Source organism: Abramis brama (assembly GCF_963993115.1).
Source record: "Abramis brama genome assembly, chromosome: 14".
Lineage (NCBI taxonomy): Eukaryota > Metazoa > Chordata > Actinopteri > Cypriniformes > Leuciscidae > Abramis > Abramis brama.
Window position 1 is genome coordinate 4207738 of NC_139976.1, and position 21050 is coordinate 4228787.

General features: G+C 37.3%; 1 protein-coding gene across 1 annotated transcript in view; it reads right to left on the bottom strand.

Annotated features, from left to right (window-relative positions):
* adam12a (ADAM metallopeptidase domain 12a) overlaps positions 1–21050 on the bottom strand; it is a 125325-nt gene that overhangs the window by 64034 nt on the left and 40241 nt on the right. Inside the window, exon 3 of the mRNA XM_084135398.1 lies at positions 13568–13641. Within this exon, the coding sequence (XP_083991524.1) occupies positions 13568–13641 (74 nt within the window). The remainder of the gene's footprint in view (positions 1–13567; positions 13642–21050) is intronic.

Below are 21050 nucleotides of genomic sequence, written 5' to 3' on the forward strand. Positions count from 1 at the left end.
AATAACACTTGTGTGATGGGAGAACTGTTGACTTGGAATGCAATAATCCATGGAAATATTCAGAGGTTGATGTAATGACATCCCATGGCAAGACAGAGACTGCTGCCAGTTCTAAAGCTTTAGCTAATGAGGAGCGTTACACCCTTGGACCGGACGATGGACCGCTTGCCTCATCGCAGGGCTGAACTATTCCATCATGAGCTGGAATGAAGGCAGATGTAGTATACTGGGTCACGGAAAACACCTGAGGACCAGAATCCTTATCAACTGTGAAGAAAAGAAACCCACCTAAGGGTGTCTAGAGGTCATGGGTCAAGGTGTCACTGTCACATGATTGATTTCAATGCACTAGTGTGAATTAAACAACTCAAAAAAGCATTAAAAATGGTGAAAAGTGCTGGAAAAGCAGCAAAAGTCTCTGAGAGTTGAAGAACTATTTAGGAAGAATTACTGAAAAATAAAGGCAGATGTAGTATACTGGGTCACGGAAAACACCTGAGGACCAGAAGAAACCCACCTAAGGGTGTCTAGAGGTCATGGGTCAAGGTGTCACATGATTGATTTCAATGCACAAGTGTGAATAAAACAACTCAAAAAAAGCATTAAAAAAACCCTGCACACGTTACTAATGCTGGAAAAGCAGCAAAAGTCTCTGAGAGTTGAAGAACTATTTAGGAAGAATTACTGAGAAATAAAGACAACAACCGATCACCTCCACACTTCATCAAGAAGAAGTAAAAGAACTGGTCGAAACAAAACACACCAACTTTAATTAAAACAAGCAGAAAACACAAAATATATCAGACTTATTATCTGTATATTTCCCTATCTCTATATTGTCTTATTGTTGTGGGAATTTGTGGGTTGCATTTCAGATGTAATTTTAAAATGATTGTCTTCATATTTATTTAAAACATCTGGTGATTTATGAATGCATCATTGATAAACACATTTGAAATGTACAGTACCCATAGGAAATGTGTTGCTTAGACATTGCTTTTTTACAGTTTAGGAGACTTAATAGAGGTCTCGAGTATGAGTCTCAACACTGTAAAAAAAACAACACAAAAAAAATTGCTGCTCATGTGAAAACATCTGTTCTAAAGTAAATAGTTTTATGCGAGCCAAAAATATTGTTTAATTGCACTAAATTAACACCCACACAAGTCATTTTAAGGGTCAGATCAAGTAGATTTATCTCCTTCAACTTGATCTCAGATTCTTCCAATTCCTTCAGAGTAACAAAAACAGACATACATGACTTAGTTATTGATATACAGTTACAGTAAAGAGCTAGAAAATCATTTGATACAAGCAAATCATAGTTTGAGACAATGTTGAGATGTGTACGATTACTAGAGGAGAAGTAGAAGTCCTCATTTGTTCTCCATTTAATCTGTCTAGGAGAAACAGTTGAGACCTTATTTGTGATTTTTTGTTTCAATGCGCATGATGTGATTTCAAATATGATGTTTATTAATGATGTATTTCTCCATTGGCAGTCGTTGTACTGCCAAACAGAACAAATAAACTTCAGCATTAAAACAGCTCTTCATGAAACGTCAAACCCACAAGAATAAGAAAGTACAAAACGCAACCTCTCCTCTGAAGAGTATCCATCAATGCGGGATCTTTGGGCACATCTGGCCTCATTAACACATCTGTCATCGCGCACGCAAACATGACGAGTCTGGGCGTGCACGTTTCCTTAAATCACATCTCTTTTCATCTGATTTTTGGGTTGCGATCTTTGCCACACAACCTCTCCGAGACCAATGGAGAACTTTTAGAAGCAGGAAATAAAAATCATAAATCGAGAGGTTATTGCGAGGTTATCGTCTTTCATTCGTGACAAACATCTCTGGTTAATGATCTCAGCGCTCTCTCTGAGTAACATGTTAAAGGGTTAGTTCGCCCAAAAATAAAATTCTGTCAGTAATTACTCATCCTCATGTCGTTCCAACCCGTAAGACTTTCGTTTATCTTCAGAACACAAATTAAGATATTTTTAATGAAATCTGAGAGCTTTCTGTCCCGCCATTGACAGCTACTCAACTGACACTTTGACGCTTCAAAACGTTCATAAAGAGATCGTAAAACTAATCCATATGGAGAGAGCGGTTTAGTCCAAATTGTCTGGAGAGACTCAATCGCTTTATATGATGAACAGACTGAATTTAGGCTTAAGGTAATTAATGCAGAATTTTTTTTACATTTTTGGGTGAACTATCCCTTTAACAAAAGTAACAAATCAAACGTTTCTCGTAAGCATGCAAACGTATCGGGATCAATTCAGAGCTCCTGGAAGGCATCCCACAGATGCTAACACTTAAAACTCCTTCGCAGTGGTTTTGCTCCTCTGAAACTTGCGCAATGAGCATCACAAAAAAAATTGAAGTCAAAAAGCCTTTTTTATAAGTCCAAATTACATTTTAGGTAGTGTGAGAGTCTATGAAGTCACAGCCAAAGGTACCGAATTAGCCTGCACGTCAAGCCAAGGCCTAAACCTTTCTTAATCCCAATCAATCACAGCAATTCCTGGAAGATCTTTCATCTCCTTCTAGTATTTTGGGTCCAATTGTTGTTCTCCCTTTGGGCCTCAGCGTGTTCATTACATCCGGTTTGACCAAACATTCGGACGGTCTGCCTTTCAAGCAGCCTCACATCTGCTAAAAGTAGCAAGAATATGATATGTGAAAATAATCCTGCTCCGTGAGCCAGTCACAACCATCTGGGAATGCTTTATTTACAGATTCATTTGAACAGCATACAGTATAAGACATGCCAGTTCTGTCTCAACTGCTCATCTGGCGTCTAATAAATGCTGAATTAAACGAAAATCCCCACAAACAGCGTGAGAAACCTCTTTAGAAGGAATAATTTATGAAAAAGTGAAGATTCTGTCATCATTTACTCACCCTCATGTCGTTCAGAATATTGCTCTTCAGTGGAATCTTTTCTATACATGTAAAAGACATGGAAAATTGACAAAAACACTGTGCATTTTTCACAAAAGTAGTAAAAGGAAAGACATGAAGGTGAGTAAATACTGACAAAATCAACCTTGGTTAATTTTAAGCTGTGACTGTTTGCTTGGTCATAAGTGTAGTTACTTTCCTCTTTAATTTTAGTTTTTGTAATAGAGTGTGATATGTAGTTTCAGTGGCAAGCACTCTTTGGGCCCTATTTTAACGATCTGAAATGCAAGTAACTTTGTGGGCGGATCTCGGGCGCTGTTTGGTTGATTTAACAATGCATTTGCAATGACGCTGCATTCTGGTGATGATCAGCCATTCTCTCAGCATTGTGATAGCATCCAAATCAAATGTGGAATGGTGTGCTGAATCTTAAGTCGTCTGTTTGGTTGTGTGTCATGCTGAACCTTGAGTCCTGGAAACCCCTAAAGAGTGCTGTCTAGACGAGTCCTTCGGTTCAGGAGGAAAAATAGTGTTTTGTCCTCATAATTCACCTGAAGCCAAATGAACAATGCATTGTGTCCTGAACCACTCAAGTGTCCTTCACTCCAGCGCTCAAAAAACATTTCATTTGAGCTCAAGGAGCCTGTGTTCGTGTCTAAATGAACAATCTTATACGAATGCAAATGTGTGTGAATCAGAAGAACCACGACATCTATATTCATGAAAACTCTGCACTGGAACTAATGACTTCAAACCTTCAGCCTCATTATAAATCTGATGCAGCAAATGCATGCATTAAAGAACGGTTTCTAAACAAATGAATTCATAAAACACGCCATAACTTCCCAGACAGCAACATAGTGTCGGCCCAGATCCGGCTCACATCTGGTACGTGTGGAATCTACGTGTACCAGATGTGGGCCAGATCTGGGCCGACACTATGTTGCTGTCTGGGTTCTGCATTTACTAAATACTTAAGTAAAGAAAACAATAAAAACAAACAAAACAAAGTAAAAAAGTAAAATAAAAACAAGGCTATCTTGATTATTTTTACTCAACTAATACATTTTATTAATTTATTTTCTATAGCCCAAGCTAATGGGGCTTTATTTCTCAGTATGCAAAAGTGTTTAAACTTCAAATCTCATATATACATATATATATATATATATATATATATATATATATATATATATATGACTGACAAATCACACACATATATTATATAAACACAAACTTGTATGTCAGATGCGATTAATCGCAATATAGCCCTAATATATACATATTAAACTAATGTAATACAAATAATTGCATAACTTACATTATTATATAACAATAATAAATATTGTATTATTGTAAACATGATATGTTTATTATGTGTATAAAAATCATATCATTATATGTATCATATAATCATATTAATGCAAAAAGAGCATATCATGTATGCTAAGAAAGTGTATATCGGATGCACGTACTGTAAAAGGTCATTTAAAGAGCATGCAAAATGAAAGCATGAACTCGTGCTTTAGATACGCATATAAAAAAACACATTATCTGTGTATTACTCCAATGCAAAATCCTCATTAAATACTAACAGTACATCATCTCTGCACATGTTTTAATTTCCTCCAGTCTCAGTGATCTCTCACTAACACTCCCTGTGTTTCCCAGCTACACTCGTCCAACACTTCCTCTCAGTGTGTTCAGCTTTCATCGGCGTCCCTGTTGGGAACTCTCACACTCGGCTGTCTGAAGCCAAACCCCAGACTCGTGCTCAGCACCACACGACCGTGCGATTCAGCAGAACATCTGCTTTCTGCATGAGCACGAGGGAAAGAGCTCCCTCAAGTCCCCGCTCCTCTTTTATTGTGCTTTGAAGAGCGCGAGCGGTGCAAACGCTTCTCGAGAGCACCAAACCCCCTGAAGAACAAAGGAAAATCACTGAGGCAGGGTTCAGTTTCCTCAGCGGATCTTCAGGGCTCCTGGGAAAACATGTTCTGCTGGTCAAATCGGGCGGAAGCAAGAGATTTTGTTTGCTTGGTGTTTTTTAGTAATCTGCACAAGATAAAACTCTTTCAAACGCTTGCTCAGCACAGGCTGTCAGACTGATGGAGCGCATGGACCGCTGCGCAGAGGTCAAAGGTCAAGAAACTCTGCTGAGCGACAGGATGCTCCGACTGAGGTCAAGCTCTATGTCAGAGCGCAGACGAGCAAGTGAGGAAAAAGACAACGGCGCATGATCAAATAAACAGACAGTCTATAAAGACACAAGCTAATAAAAGCAGACACACAAAAACAAACAAACATTTACTTGAAAGAGAGTGCAAGAAGGAACATTTATGCATTTAGCAGACGGAACAAAACATTTCTCCAGGGAACAAAAGCAATATTTGCAATATGCAATGCCAGGTTTATTAGACAACTAAATGAAACAATATGCATTTCACACATGCAAGCCTGTGCTGTACATTTACAAGAGTAATTTGCTCCCAAATGAAAGATATTTTTGGTTATTTTCTTGCCTTAATGTCGCTCCAAACCCGCATGACTTTCTTTCTTCTGTGGAACACGAAAGATTCATTTTTGAAGAATATCTCAGTTGCTCATTTCTATATAATAGAAACGCATACTGGGATTATCAAACTCCAAAAAGACCAAAAAGCATCATTAATGAGGTCCATATGACTCCATTGGTCTATATATGCACTATATTCCACTCTTCTGAAGTCACATGATATCTTTGAGGAACAGACACAAATGTAAGTCCATATTCCCTGAAAGTCTTGAATATGGAATTAGATGAACATCATAGTTTGATAATCAAGAAGAACAAACCGGGTTTAACATACGTCACATGTATTTTTAATAACAATAATGCAAAATACTATTTCATGGCCAGTAAGAACTATTTATGGGCATTTTCTGAACTCATTCACTCACTTCAAACATATTAGCAGTTCACCAGGTTTTGAAACGGAGCTAATGTTTCTCTTTCGACACGGAACAATGCAAATGGCTCCATTTCAAATCACAAAATCCATCTTTTGCTTCCTCTGGTTCATACGTCCACCATATAAGGACAAAGAACTCAGTAAAAACATGAAGTCACTTTTAAGAACATAAAATATGGAGAAATGTTAATGAAAACGCTATTACGGCCATCTGACATGAGTAATGCCAGAATGCCATTCTGAGTGTGTAATTTAATGCTTTTAAAATGAAATCTGTTATCAAAAGAACAATTTTTGCACATCTGTAACACATTTAGTACTAAATAAAAGAAGAAACATATAACTTAAAGACACACACCACAACAATTAACCCAGTTTGCAACTACTACGGCTGTTATTTAAAAAAAAAACAAATCATATACAAAAGTTGCTGTTTTAATGTTGCTGTTACTTAATAATGCACATTAAGTCTAGGCATAGAATAAAATATTATTACAATAATATCTGGGGCATTTTCCCCCAAGCCCTGATTACTTTCTGACCCTGGATCAAATTTTTTTAGGTTTAATTTTTTTAAATGCATATTTTAACAACCTGTTCCACTGTAAAAAATGATCGTGATTTTAACGGTCAAATACTGTAAAAATGCAACAGTGAAAAACTGTTAATTGGTTAAGAGAAAGTTTCCTTACTATATACGGTAAACAACTGTGATAGATCTAACGGTACATTTAATGTAATTTTACTGTAAAACCGTTAAATTTACAAGTCATTGTATAATTTACAGTGAAAAATCGTAAATTGACATTCCCACAATTCCCTGCGTGACACTTCATATTTGATGTATTTTTGTTGAAATAACTGTTTCTTCATAGTTTTCTTAGTTTTTTCTAATCAGTTATGACATTAGGGTTTTATGTTACATTTAATGTTGTTAAATTAATGTTTATTGCATTTTTAAAATTTCACATGTGTTACCATGATGGTGTTTAGTGTTTGTATGAATGACACTGTGCAGCTTCAATATATTAGCATAACTTTCTTGTGAAAGAGCTGCTTGTGATGATCTTTAAATCATCATGTGATTTTCACCTCCACTGTGATTGGTGGTTGTCAGTGTATTGCTATGGTACAAAACAGATATAAATACTTCAATAGGTCAGTAAGTTAACATTATATCAGATAATTTAATATGGTTTATTATTGTAAATTTAAGTAAAGTCTGTAAAATCTAAAATGTTGCTACCGTATTTTTTACGGTAAATTTCTGGCAATCACAGCTGCCGGTATTTTACCGTAAATTTAACAGATTTTTTTTACAGTGAAATCACTAGATGCTTCTTCGTCTTTCTTGAACACAGACAGCATTTGTTCACTGCATGGTGTTTTTGTATGAAAAGAACTCAAAAAACACATGACGAGTAAATACTGAATATTACTTTAATTCTGCACAGCCATTTCTATCACAATCTCACAGACCCGTTTGGGGAAACCCATTCCGCTGCACAGACTGAAAGACGCTTACAGCAGCCCGTCCTCGGAGACACACGGTCTCATCTGGAAAAGAGCTTGCACATAACCGGACCTGTAATGTGATGAACAGAGAGGAGAGGAGCGGACAAGCCCTGATTCATGTTGACACGCATCCAAAAAATATCTGTGTCAAATAAAGTGAACTGAGATGTGAACTGGGCTATTCCACACTAAATTCCTTTTTGAGACAACACAAAAAATGTGTGAAGACCTGTTTGCAGTTTTTGCTAATTGTTTTGATGTAATCTGATGAGATTTGATATGTGACCCTGGATCACAAAACCAGTCATAAGTCGCATGAGTATATATGTGGCAATAGCCAACAATACATTGTATGGGTCAAAATTATCGATTTTTCTTTTATGCCAAAAATCATTAGGATATTAAGTAAAGATCATGTTCCATGAACATATTTTGTAAATTTCCTACCGTAAATATATAAAACATGTATTTTTGTGAGTGAATGCAGCACAATCGCCAACATAAATGAACAACTTTAAAGGCGATTTTCTCAATGTTTAGATTTGTTTGCACCCTCAGATTCCAGATTTTCTAATAGTTGTATCTCGGCTAAATATTGTCCTATCCTAACAAAGCACACATCAATGGAAAGCTTATTCATTCAGCTTTAAAATTTAAAAAAATTGAGCCATGCGACTGGTTTTGTGGTCCAGGGTCACAAATAGGCTTGATATCAGAGCAGCATCTATGTCAAATGCTGAATGTTCATCATGCAATACTAATCACAATATGCCATTCTGACTGAATCATGCAATGATGAAAGAACCATTAAGCACTTGAAGGAAGAGGCGGAGATCTGTGGAAGAAACAAGCGCAGAGCTGGTGAGACGAGAGAGCAGCACAATGAGGCACGAGTGATAAAAGAGAATGACAGATGAGGGTGTGTGTGTGTGTGTGTGTGTGTGACACATCCATTAAGTAAGACTTAAAGAGACTGAAGGCTGCGACAAACACACCTTCTCGATCTGCATCCTGGGGGTTTATGAGATGTTTTCTGTGTTTTTCGGACCCGTCTAATTAATTTAGAATGTCAAGCATCCGGTTTCCTTCATTAATGACCGCTGTAAGCTGTCAGATAATTGGAGCTCTGGATAAGGGCATCTGGAAAACACTGTTATACGACTCAGCACTTGAAAGTCTTGTTTTTTTTTCAGGCAACTTCATCTGCACTAATGAAGAGCTGTATTCATGTACTGCATTTCTAAACAGTGGTTCAAAGGACTGAATTACCACAACCACATCACTTTTAACTGTAATGAAGTATGAAAAAATTATATTTTTTAATATATAAGAAAATATATTTTTGGTAACACATTAAGGTAACATTTCATTTTACAATGTCCCTGTTACAGATTTTACCTGTAGTTACTATAGTAATAACAGTCAATTATGCATTGATACATGCAGCTAACCCTAATTATATAGTAAGTACATAGTTAATTACTATTAGTACTTAATTGTATACTGTAACAAGGACATCTTAAAATAAAGTGTAACTCACTTTACAATAAGGTTCATTAGTTAACATTAGTCAATGTATTAACTAATATGAACTAACAATGAGCAATACATTTGTTACAGTATTTATTAATCTTTGTTTATGTTAGTTAATCAAAATCCAGCTTTTCATTGTTTGTTGTTACCAATGTTAGTTACCAATGCATTAACTAATGTTAACCAATACAACATTTGATTTTAATAATGAATTAGTAAATGTTGAAATTATAAATGTTGAGATTAATAAATGCTGTAGAAATGCAGTTCACTCTTAGTTCATGTTAACTAAAGTTGTTCACTAATGTTAACTATTTTGGTGAAATGTTACCCATAATTTATTCGTTCCATCCATCCATCCATCCATCCATCCATCCATCCATCCATCCATCCATCCATCCATCCATCCATCTACAGTATCCACACACACACACACACACACACACACACACACACACACACACACACACACACACACACACACACACACACACACACACACTGTATATAAACTGAATAAAAATATCCAATGTTGCTATATTTTTATAATTTTGGTATGGTGTTGGGTTGCCGCCTTGCCGCTCTTTCACACACATTTGGGATTCAGTTTGCTTAGTCTATTTCATTAAGTTGCATGTGTGTGTGTGTGTGTGTTAGAGTATTTCCAACAGAGCCGGATCTTATCTTCCCTTCTAATGTTCCTGTGTTTCTTCTGAAACGCTTTCCAGGAGTCCATATTCATCATCCGTTCAGCTTTATCGCTTCATGATAATGTGAGAAGGTGTTGTGCAGCCCTTGTTCTCCTGTCTGGCACATAGAGAGGTCATGTCTCTGATAATAACACGTCTACAGCGCTCATGAGATGCTTTTCACAGAGGTTGTCTCCTTTTCCACCCCTCTGTCTCTATCTCACACGCCCCCTTGTTACCATGGGAACAGTCCAAAAATCACTTCCTCTCGTCCTGAGAATAGCAGGCTTTTGTTTTGCTTAAATACATTAAAGATTACATGTCTAAATAAGATTGAATGCAAAATGAGTATGCAGAAAGATACAACCCAACAAACTAAAACACCAACACACTTTAACGCAGGAATGTTTCTTCAAGCGTCTTGGAGACGTTGCCGCAGTTCTTCTGGATTTAGTCTCAGTTTTTTCTGTTTCTTCATGTAATCACAGACGGACTCGATGATGGTGAGATCAGATCATACCGGCTGTTGACAGACTCATGCATACACACATCTCACTGGATTATTACAATTAATAGCAAAAAGAATGTTTGGAAATGTAAACTGATATTTCCTACTGACACCCTACAGCAAAAGATATAAATAACTGGCTTAAAATGTATATTTTTTGGTGAAAATACTAACGTGCCTAAGCATTTTGCAATGTACTATATATATATATAAAAAAAGCGAAGTTAATAATCAGCCCTATTGCATTATTGCATTAGAAGGTTCGGTATATTAATGTGTGACATTTTAGCCCTAATAACCAACATCATAGTGAGTGCAACACCGTAACGCCATAAACACCCTACAGTTCAATACTCCCTACAACCTCAGAAACTACAGGAGTGATGCCGTCCCACTGGGCACACAAATTATACTTCTGCATTGGACTAGACAGATGAATAATGTACTTTGTTCTGTTCTTTAAAGAGGATAAGATCCAATTTTAACTTCATTTCCAGTTCAGGTTATTCACAGAAATTAAATGTGCTCACACAACTTAATTAGGGGCTTTGAATAAAATGAAGAATACACTGAATTCATGTTCTTATCTAGATGAACTAAGAATGAGGGGCTCATTCAGACATTTGTGACTACTTAATTCACCTTATCAAGTCGTCTGTCAACTATACATTAGTATGACCTTTAAATATTATATTCTATTGAGTCTCTTTAACTCAACACAGGACTCATGTTGCGCTAGTGTTTCCCACATAAATTGACATGTTTCAGTGTGCGTCAAATGTCATATAGAATAAAAGACAATGCACTTATGAACATTAAACGATCATCGTACGTGCTTCATTGCTGCTTATGAAAGAAATAAATGCTGTGAACCCTTAAATGAATGTGCTTGTCCACCTCCCACAACTTCTTGCTGAAATCAGAGAGAATGAAAAACAAATATGAACATTCAATTTTGATAATTTCATTTGACAAATGTTTTTTCTACTCTGCTCTGCTTCATCCAGTTTCAACAACTGGAATTCATCAGCTTCACTGGAGCAGGAGGCTCACACGAGATCGCTCGCTTTCTCTTCCTTATACAGTATTACATATGCTGGATTTCATTTCCACACAACACTGTCTGACCACTTCCAACCTCTGCCAAAAGTCACGATAACACTGAAGTTGAAGTTGTGTGGAAAACAGGCTCTATTGCAATTCTGGTTACTTGAAGACAGACAGAAACACACACACACAGACACACACACACATTGTGTTTTATGGGGACTTTCCATACATAATGATTTTTATACTGTGCAAACTGTATATTCTATCTACTAACCCTAACCCTAAACCTACCCATCACAGAAAACTTTCTGCATTTTTAGATGTTCAAAAAACATCACTTAATATGATTTAGAAGCCGTTTTTCCTTATTGGGACCAAAAGAAATGTCCCGACAAGGTCCCAACAAATGTCCCAACGCATTAATTTGATCAAAAGTGACATTAAAGACGTTTTTTTGAATGTTACAAAAAATTCAGCAAAACTATTATCAACATTGCTAACAATCAGAAATGTTTCTTAAGCAGCAAATCATCATATTAGAATGATTTCTGAAGGATCATGTGACACTGAAGACTGGAGTAATGATGCTGAAAATCCAACTTTGATCACAGGAATACATTAAAATATATTCAAATAGGAAACAAAATATTTCAAAATATGGCAAAGAAAGATCAGAAATGAAAAAGCAATTTTAGTGTACGGCCTGATAAGGAAAGCAAGATCTTCGCCACATTTACTGTAGCAGCACAGTGATTGTAGTCTCTGAGAAGTCTATAACTTCAAGGTCACTAACACTGTATAATTCACCCCCTGCAAATTTAACTCCGGCGCAGTTTCTTTTTTTCCTCTTCATGCTCTGGTTCATATTCACACGCACACACACACACACACACACTCCATGTTACCAGAGAAGGGTTCTCAATCACTCTCACCGTGAACATCAATGTCAACCTGAATAAAATCAGAGGTGAGTTCCAGCTCGCGCGGTGACCTCAGTTTACGTCATTCCCGCTCATCTACCCTTCAGAAACACACTCCCCTGCAGCCTGTCTGGCTTTCTGCATGATGCACAACACGGGCGTCCACGTTTGCCATTCCCTCTGCAGTGGATTCAGTAATTAGACACTGTTGTGGAGATTTGTTGCTCCCAGCATGAATCTGTCAGAGCGAATGTTCATTTGCATTCAAAAACAGAGCTGGTGAGGGCTCGCTTGACACAAGCGTCATTACGCAGACCTGACTGACCGCTTCACGCTGCTCTTTCACTTCAGAAACACACACTTACAGTGTCAGCTCAACCTTTAAAAGCAGGACACATGGATTATTACAAGGCCATATACTACAATGCCTTATGTAATACTCAAATACTTGATAAAAATCTACACTGAACTTATAGCTTCAATATTCAATATTCAATATTTAGCAGCACAATAATGCAAGAATTGACAAGCACGTAATATAGATGTTATATAAGAGAGTCCACAAACTCTGGCCACATAGTATATCTTATTTAAATTGCAAAAAGTTTCTGTATTTGATTTATCCTCATAAAAATATATATCATGCATGTTTTCAACCTTTTTAATAGCCAAAACTATGGTAAAACCCCCACAATTCCTACAATAGACTACTGTGATTTAGTAAGTCAGAATGGTTATAAAATAAAAATGGCAAAAATATTCAGGTTCTGTTTGAAAGTGCTCCCATATTAATTGTATAGTGTTAAATCTACAGACAAAAGGACCCACCAGATACAGATACATTTATACCTCAGAAATGGTTTTAGATTAGGATGAAACAAAAGTGGGTGTACAAAAGAAATAATAGCATTTCTTTAAAGTGTCTGGAAAGAAGTGGTAGAAAATTTTAGAGGAAAACATGTAAAACATGTAAAAAATAAATGATAAAGTAAAATTTAAATAAGAATAAATCAATCAAATAAATAATAGAACATTGGAACAAATAAATCGAACAGTACTATAGGGATTAGGGACAAAACACTGCAATGTAATAGAAAAAAAATCTTAAATTTTTACAATATTAGATAACACTTCATTTTATAGTGTCCTTGTTACATATACTTACCATAGTAATAACATTAAATTATGCATAATTACATGCAACTAACCCTCAACCAAATCCTAATCCTACCCTAACCCTATAGTGGGTACATGTAGTTAACTAATATTACTCAGTACTTAAATATTAGCTGCCTTTTAAATTATATGATGGGAGTCCTATGATTATATGATCATATTTAGGTGTCCGTTGCATCTATAAGATTGAAAACCCCTGCTGCTATAGTATACTGTGTATCAAAGTGCCATGGTACTACCTTCTGTTACCATCATTGTACCATGGTACCTAGTATTTGGTAAAGAGAGAAAATAATGAAAGACTTACTCATTTTTCTGTAAAGCAAGTAGCAGTTGCTCCCCGTCCACTTCAATCAGCACCTTCAGTGATCCAGGATGACCCTAAAATCAGACAAAGACACACAGATATATATATATATATATACTAAAAACGAAAGCGTTTTTCGTGTACAGACAGCAATGTTGTCAAAACGATCCACGTTCACATGGATTCACGGAAACGACTAAAAAAGCGGTATTCTGCTGCCAGGCCAGTAGAAGGTAATATCGTAATACACATGCACAGGACTTCAACGTTTTCACAAATGCGATAATGGTAGTGATGGCAATTTCAAAACACTGGAATAACTTCGAAACCTTTACGAATCTTTTATTGTGAATCAATGGTTCGACACGTGTATCAAACTGCCAGAGTCACGTGATTTCAGTAAACGAGGCTTCATTACATCATAACTGTTTCGAAACACTTCGAAATTTCAATGGTTTACCGCTGGGGGCGATGATCTCTGTCAATCCATGAATCATGAGTCTTTGAGAACCAACAAACAAGTGTCTGTGGGTTTTACCTGATCTCTGATCAGTTTTATACATTTGTAGACGTTTTAATTAGACATTAGTATAATTAAAATGAATAATGGCAGCTAGTCTATTATTGGCCTGTTAGCTGAGCCATTCATAGAACAAACAAAACAAACCCTGACAATTGATAAAAGAACATATAGACACTTGATACTCTTATTAGATGATTAGATAATTGTATTTGAAAGATTTTACTTCCAATTTTTTTTGTTGCAAAAGGTGTTTTTATGCATGTATGGCCCAGGTTTTTGTTGCATTTACACTGTTCTGACCACTAGGGGTCACCGTGGAGACGGGTGTTGGATTGTTTCGAAGCCTCGACACAATACGGCATATTTGCTTCAACTGTTTCAGTGTTCCACGAAGCCTCGATCTGCTCACCACTAGATAATGGTATCGTTTTCAAAAACTTCTTCAGAAACAAAAACGCCTTCCAAAGTTTGCATTTTTTTAAGGCCCCCTAAAACGCAGTTGTAGTGTAAATGAATGGCCAAAACGCATAAAAAGTTTCCTTTTTTTAAGTTCAAATAAATAAAAAAATTACTAAACCGTCTCATTAAACACCTGTTGCTGCATTAGCATTTCATCTCCATCTACCCGTATAACGCTGGTTGTCATAATTGGTTGATTACCACTTGAAAAGATGGCAGCTGATTGGTTGATTACATAATTACTCACACCTGTGACACTTCTGGACACCATGTTGTGATGGTGAACCCTTCTCAGCACACTTCAAACTGTCAAAGAGTCTGATCACTTGCTTTTTAACACTTACTTGGTTTTGATTTACTAATAATAATTTGAAATGTTATGTGAGGGTTTATGCATTCAGTTGCATGACTTAATGAGTAAATAGTGTGAGTAAAAGAGCTGGTTTATTCACACAGTTATATCAAGTGTTAAGTCAATGACCAAGCGGTTAGTACAAAAACGCATATTCCCGATTAGACTGAATAATAAATATGTGGTCCTACATTTTTATTCTCATTAAATGTTTAGAAAGTAAAATGGGTTGCAGTAGCCGTTTCATGTTTTGTTAGTGGTAATATTCGTGGAAGATGAAGTCCAACTGCTGCGTAACAGACAATGCAAGGCCTCAGACCAATAGACAGCGAGAGAAAGCATATTTCCAGCTTTGAGTGGGCTTTAATGCAGGATAAAATGAATCCGCCATTGTGTCTGAGGTCTATAGCTGTCAGGATTAGTTTTATGTTTCAATTCTCTCTGACATTAATTCTCTTCACGCTTTGTAAGTCTGAAAGTTCGGCAGATTTACTCCGAGGCTCTGAGGGAAATGGATTTAAACCAGCCAGGCGTTGACAAAATACAGCAGAAATAAGCATGAATCATCTGTCTAACATGAAGAGCTCCATGCGTCATTGCATATGTATGTATATGCGCGGTTACAGTCGTGACAAATTCACACAAGGTTAATCAGATCGTGAGGGAACGTCTGCTAAGTGTTTAGCACAAACTTGACCTAGAATATGGGCTGACCTTCATCCAAGTGATGAAAAAGAGAAACCCAAGTAAAATACGGGATTACAAACTCTTTCCCATGGTAAAATCGTTGTAATGTACGTCATCTTTATTGAACACATGGACGTAACATTCACTGTCTTGGCTGAAAACTGATTAAACCGCATGGAATAAGTTGGGAGCTTGTGGGTTCATAAGAGTGCATGTTCTTGCATGTATAAATCTCTGATGAGAAGACATTTGGGGGTTGAAGCTCTTATGGATTTCCCTTGGTTACAAAACCACCAATAACAACTTTGACCTCCATAAATCCATAGTTAAGCAAACAAATGGAGCAAATTTAACACCATTGTAAGGGTTCCTCAGAGAGGTTTCAAAGTTAAATCACTGCAAGGGTCCAAAACCTCAAAGCAAGAAGAACGAAAAAACTCAACAAAGCTTTCAGACGTGACTGACACTGGCTTATATGAGTATTCATTCTCCCCTTACTGGTGGCCTACAAAAAGAGTCAGTAAACAAATCAGTTGACAAGTCAAAATCTCCATCACCAATTAATAAATCTACTGCAAAGGAACAAGAGAGCCTCGCATTACTGAATAATCACTGGTCTCCAACAATAACATTACCTCCCATCTCAATTTTATCGAAGACCACCAGGAGGATCTAAACAGCCATTGGAGGACTGGAGCAAAAAGGGACGAAACACAAGTTTAAAGTGTCAGTATATTTAAAAAATGTCCCACAAAAACAAAACTCAGCATTCCAGCTGAAAAGCCTCATCCCTGAAAAGCCTTGGTGTGTGGTGTTGGGAGTATTCAGGGATGTTCTTGCGCTGCTCCAGGAAACTGTACAGGAGGAAAGTCATCGTGTCAGTCAGTGAGCCGATGCCAACTGGGTCATGAAGAATAACAATGATCTGAAAAACACATGTGAAGTTGAAGCCTTGGCGCAGCGGATAGCGCATGTGCTTGATTGTGATGATGGGGGTCCAGACTGTGCCATGTCCCGATACATTTCTACATTTCAAATACTATCTTTTCCTGTAGTAACTGCCTCCCTTGACTGTCCTATTAAAGCCAAAACACCATAAATAAAAGGAAAAATGCATGCAAATCTACAAGGGCTGTAAAGGAGAACTTGTGCAATTTACAATGACCAAGTTAAATGGAATAATTCAGCTAAATACACCAGTACTGCCATCAATTATTCACCCTCATGTTGCTTATGCTGTTATTTCCCCTGTGGAACACGAGATAAATTTTAACCCTTTAAAGCCTACACTATTATATATTGTTAATTATTGGTAATATTTCAGGATGAACACTTACTGGACTGAAGCAACTTAGGTTTACTTGATTATCCATTTTATTGAAAAATGAATCAAGAATATGATGAATCAGGTTTTGAAGAACGTTTATTTGATGATCTTTCAAAATGCCAGTTCAAAGTAACAGCAACTCTCAAGCTCCAAAAAAAAAATAAAAAAAATAAAATAAAAAAATAAAAAAAAATAAAATAAAAGTGGGTCACCGAACTAAAAAAAGAATTTAGGGACAGGATTTTTAGAGATTAAAATTACTGTCTGTTCCTTAAAATATATAATTGGAGATAAATGTGATTTTGTGTTTTTTTTAATGACACTTTTTGTCCTTTTTTTTACATTGACAGAAGTGGTTACTATGAATTGTGATTGTATGGAAAAAATGTGTAAAGATTTATTCTTTTGTGCTCCACAGGAGAAAGAAAGTCGTATGGGTTTGTAAAAACATGAGGGTGATAAAGTCAGAACTGTCATAATAACAATTTATGTTTGGTTATGTTATGTTAGGTTCTGGTATCTTTGTGGGGACTCTTCGTATGTGTAAGGGTCTTTATACTGTACAAACTGGAATTTCTATCCCTTATCCCCAACCCTACCCAATCACAGAAAACATTCTGCATTTTTACATTTTCAAATAAACATTATTTAGTATGTTCATTAACTGGCTGCTGCCCACAATCTCGGATCTCGGGTTTTACAATCCTTGTGGGGACATTTGGTCCTCAAAATGCAGGTAAAACAAGTACACACACACACACACACACACACACACACACACACACACACACACACATACCTACTTAACCACAATGTGAGGACGTATGACTGGGAACCCTACCTTTAGGGACACCCCTTTCTGAAGGGTCTAGAGACAAAAGAAAGATATGACTGCACTTCTGGAGAAGCTGTCATCACAATTATCACTTGATTTTATCAATAAAAGCCTTCCTTAAAGACCTGACATTTTGCCTTCACTTTAGGGACAGTATTTTTTATGTCCATTTTGGGGACATTAAACACAAACTCTGATGAAGTCATACTTTGAGGACCATGGTGATACACATACTCTGGTTAAGGTATACTTTCAGGACATTGTTGAGATGTTATATATTATTTATCCTAAGAAGACAGAAGTAGAATATTACAATTCAAAGTTCCAATACTGGACAGTGAAATCAAGCTAGTGCAGAGATACAGGTGTGAGAGAGTAAACTGGGTTTCTTCTTTTCTGCAAGATCACTGTAAATGGGTAGCCTACATTTTTTGTCTGATTTGTAGCTTGAGATCAAGTGCCTTTGGCTGCTCAGTTGGGGAATGACAATTAACATTCAGAAATATTATTGATTTGACTGATTGACTATCAGAAGCAAAAGATGAACAGAATTGAGCTGAATAATAACACTATTGTCTTTAATTTCAACTGTAAAACAGCTCTACATTATTCATTTCATAATTGTTGACATTTGCAAGTTATTTTATGTCTGTGAAGCTCCTTTGAAACCATCTGTATTGTATCATGCGCTATAGAAATAAAACAGACTTCACTTCATGGCAGAGAACCTTTCACTGACCACCGGCTGCATCCCTCTAGTTAATTTAGCATCGACTGTAAACTAATCATTATCACAAAAACATCTTAAGGAGTTTTCCTCATCAGAGTCATCTTTGGCTACACACTGGGGTTAAGACATTAGGCATGTTCTTCTGTAAAGTGTAGTAATTGTCAAAAAAAACTCTATACAAATAAAAATAGTGATACACACTCTCCGATTAAATGACTCTTTGGGGACTCGAGTGACACACACACTCCGATTAAATGACTCTTTGGGGACTCTAGTGACACACACACTCCGATTAAATGACCCTTTGGGGACTCTAGTGACACACACACACTCCGATTAAATGACCCTTTGGGGACTCGAAGTGACACACACACTCCGATTAAATGACTCTTTGGGGACTCTAGTGACACACACACACTCCGATTAAATGACCCTTTGGGGACTCGAGTGACACACACACTCCGATTAAATTACCCTTTGGGGACTCTAGTGACACACACACTCCGATTAAATGACCCTTTGGGGACTCGAGTGACACGCACACTCCGATTAAATGACTCTTTGGGGACTCTAGTGACACACACACACTCCGATTAAATGACCCTTTGGGGACTCGAGTGACACACACACTCCGATTAAATGACTCTTTGGGGACTTAAGTGACACACACACTCCGATTAAATGACTCTTTGGGGACTTAAGTGACACACACACTCCGATTAAACGACCCTTTGGGGACTCTAGTGACACACACACACTCCGATTAAATGACCCTTTGGGGACTCTAGTGACACACACACACTCATATTAAACGACTCTTTGGGGACTAGAGAGACACACACACTCCGATTAAATGACTCTTTGGGGACTCTAGTGACACACACTCTGATTAAATGACTCTTTGGGGACTCTAGTGACACACACACACACTCCGATTAAATGACTCTTTGGGGACTCGAGACACACACAAACTCCGATTAAATGACTCTTTGGGGACTCAAGTGACACACACACTCCAATTGAACGACTCTTTGGGGACTCTAGTGACACACACTCCGATTAAATGACTCTTTAATATTAACAGTCTTGGACACATTGTGTTGAAAGTGCACATTGCAGTTAATGACAGAACTTCAAATTATTCTTTTTTTTAAAAGAACAACAATGAAAAATCAATTAACTTGGAGGTGGGAATGATTCTCAGTGCCCAACTATCCTCTGTACTTCCTCCATCCACCCTTCTTCAAAATCTCTCTACTTCCTCCTTTACATTCTCTCCTCCCTCTTTAACTCTACTCCTCCCTCTTTAACTCTACTCATCCCTCTTTAACTCTACTCATCCCTCTTTTTACCCGCTTTACTCCTTTTCATCCTCTTTAACTCTACTCCTCCCTCTTTAACTCTACTCCTCCCTCTTTAACTCTACTCCTCCCTCTTTAACTCTACTCCTCCCTCTTTTTACCCACTTTACTCCTTTTCATCCTCTTTAACTCTACTTCTCTTCATCCTCTTTAACTCTACTCCTCACTCTTTTTACCCGCTTTACTCCTCCCTCTTTATCCTCTTTAATTCTACTCCTCCTCTTCACCTCTTTAACTCTACTCCTCCCTCTTTTTACCCTTTACTCCTCCCTCTTTTCATCCTCTTTAACTCTACTCCTCCCTCTTTTTACCCTCTTTACTCCTCCTCTTCATCCTCTAACTACTCCTCACTCTTTTTACCCGCTTTACTCCTCCCTCTCTTTATCCTCTTTAACTCTACTCCTCCATCTTTTTACCCTCTTTACTACTCCCTCTTTTCATCCTCTTTACTCCTCCTCTTCATCCTCTAACTCTACTCCTCACTCTTTTTACCCGCTTTACTCCTCCCTCTTTTCATCCTCTTTACATTTACTCCCTCTATTCATCCCTTATATTAGGTGTGCTGGACATGGGCTGTGGCTGGATGTAACCGATTGGTGAGAGTTGCCGTGTGCAGACGAGAGAATGTGATGTCAGACACTTTCTGCTTCCCGTAGTGACGCTCAGGCTAAGTTTGCATACTTTACCACAGCTGAAGTGGAATAAACGCATTATTTTCCAGATACAGATATTTCAGAGACATTTTCATTCAATACATGCACTACTGTTTGTACAAGAATAAAGTTCAAAATAAGCCTAAATACCAGTGAAGTGGGGTCTACATTGTTTTATTTTGATAAACATTTATCGCAACTACATGAAAAGAGCTTTTACTGTTATAAAGAACAGATTTGTGATCCTTAGTGGAACTGAAGGTGTGAGAAGAAACATGAAACGCACGTGATCGTTGTCAAGCGGTGTACTCTGCCAATCGTGGATTAGCTGTGTCATCATCAGAGCTCGTGAGTCGCTCTAGAGAATCTGCTCTGGCTGAGTCCTCCTGCTCTCCAATCACTCTCATTGTACTCTGATGCCTTATGGCACAGTCACGGGCGTCGCTGTCTGAAGTCGGACACAAGTTCTAACCATCAAGCACTGCTCAAGTTAGCCGCTGATCGTTCTGTGCAGCGCTGCATGAAGTCCAACAAGCCTAATGTAAAGGGGACGTAA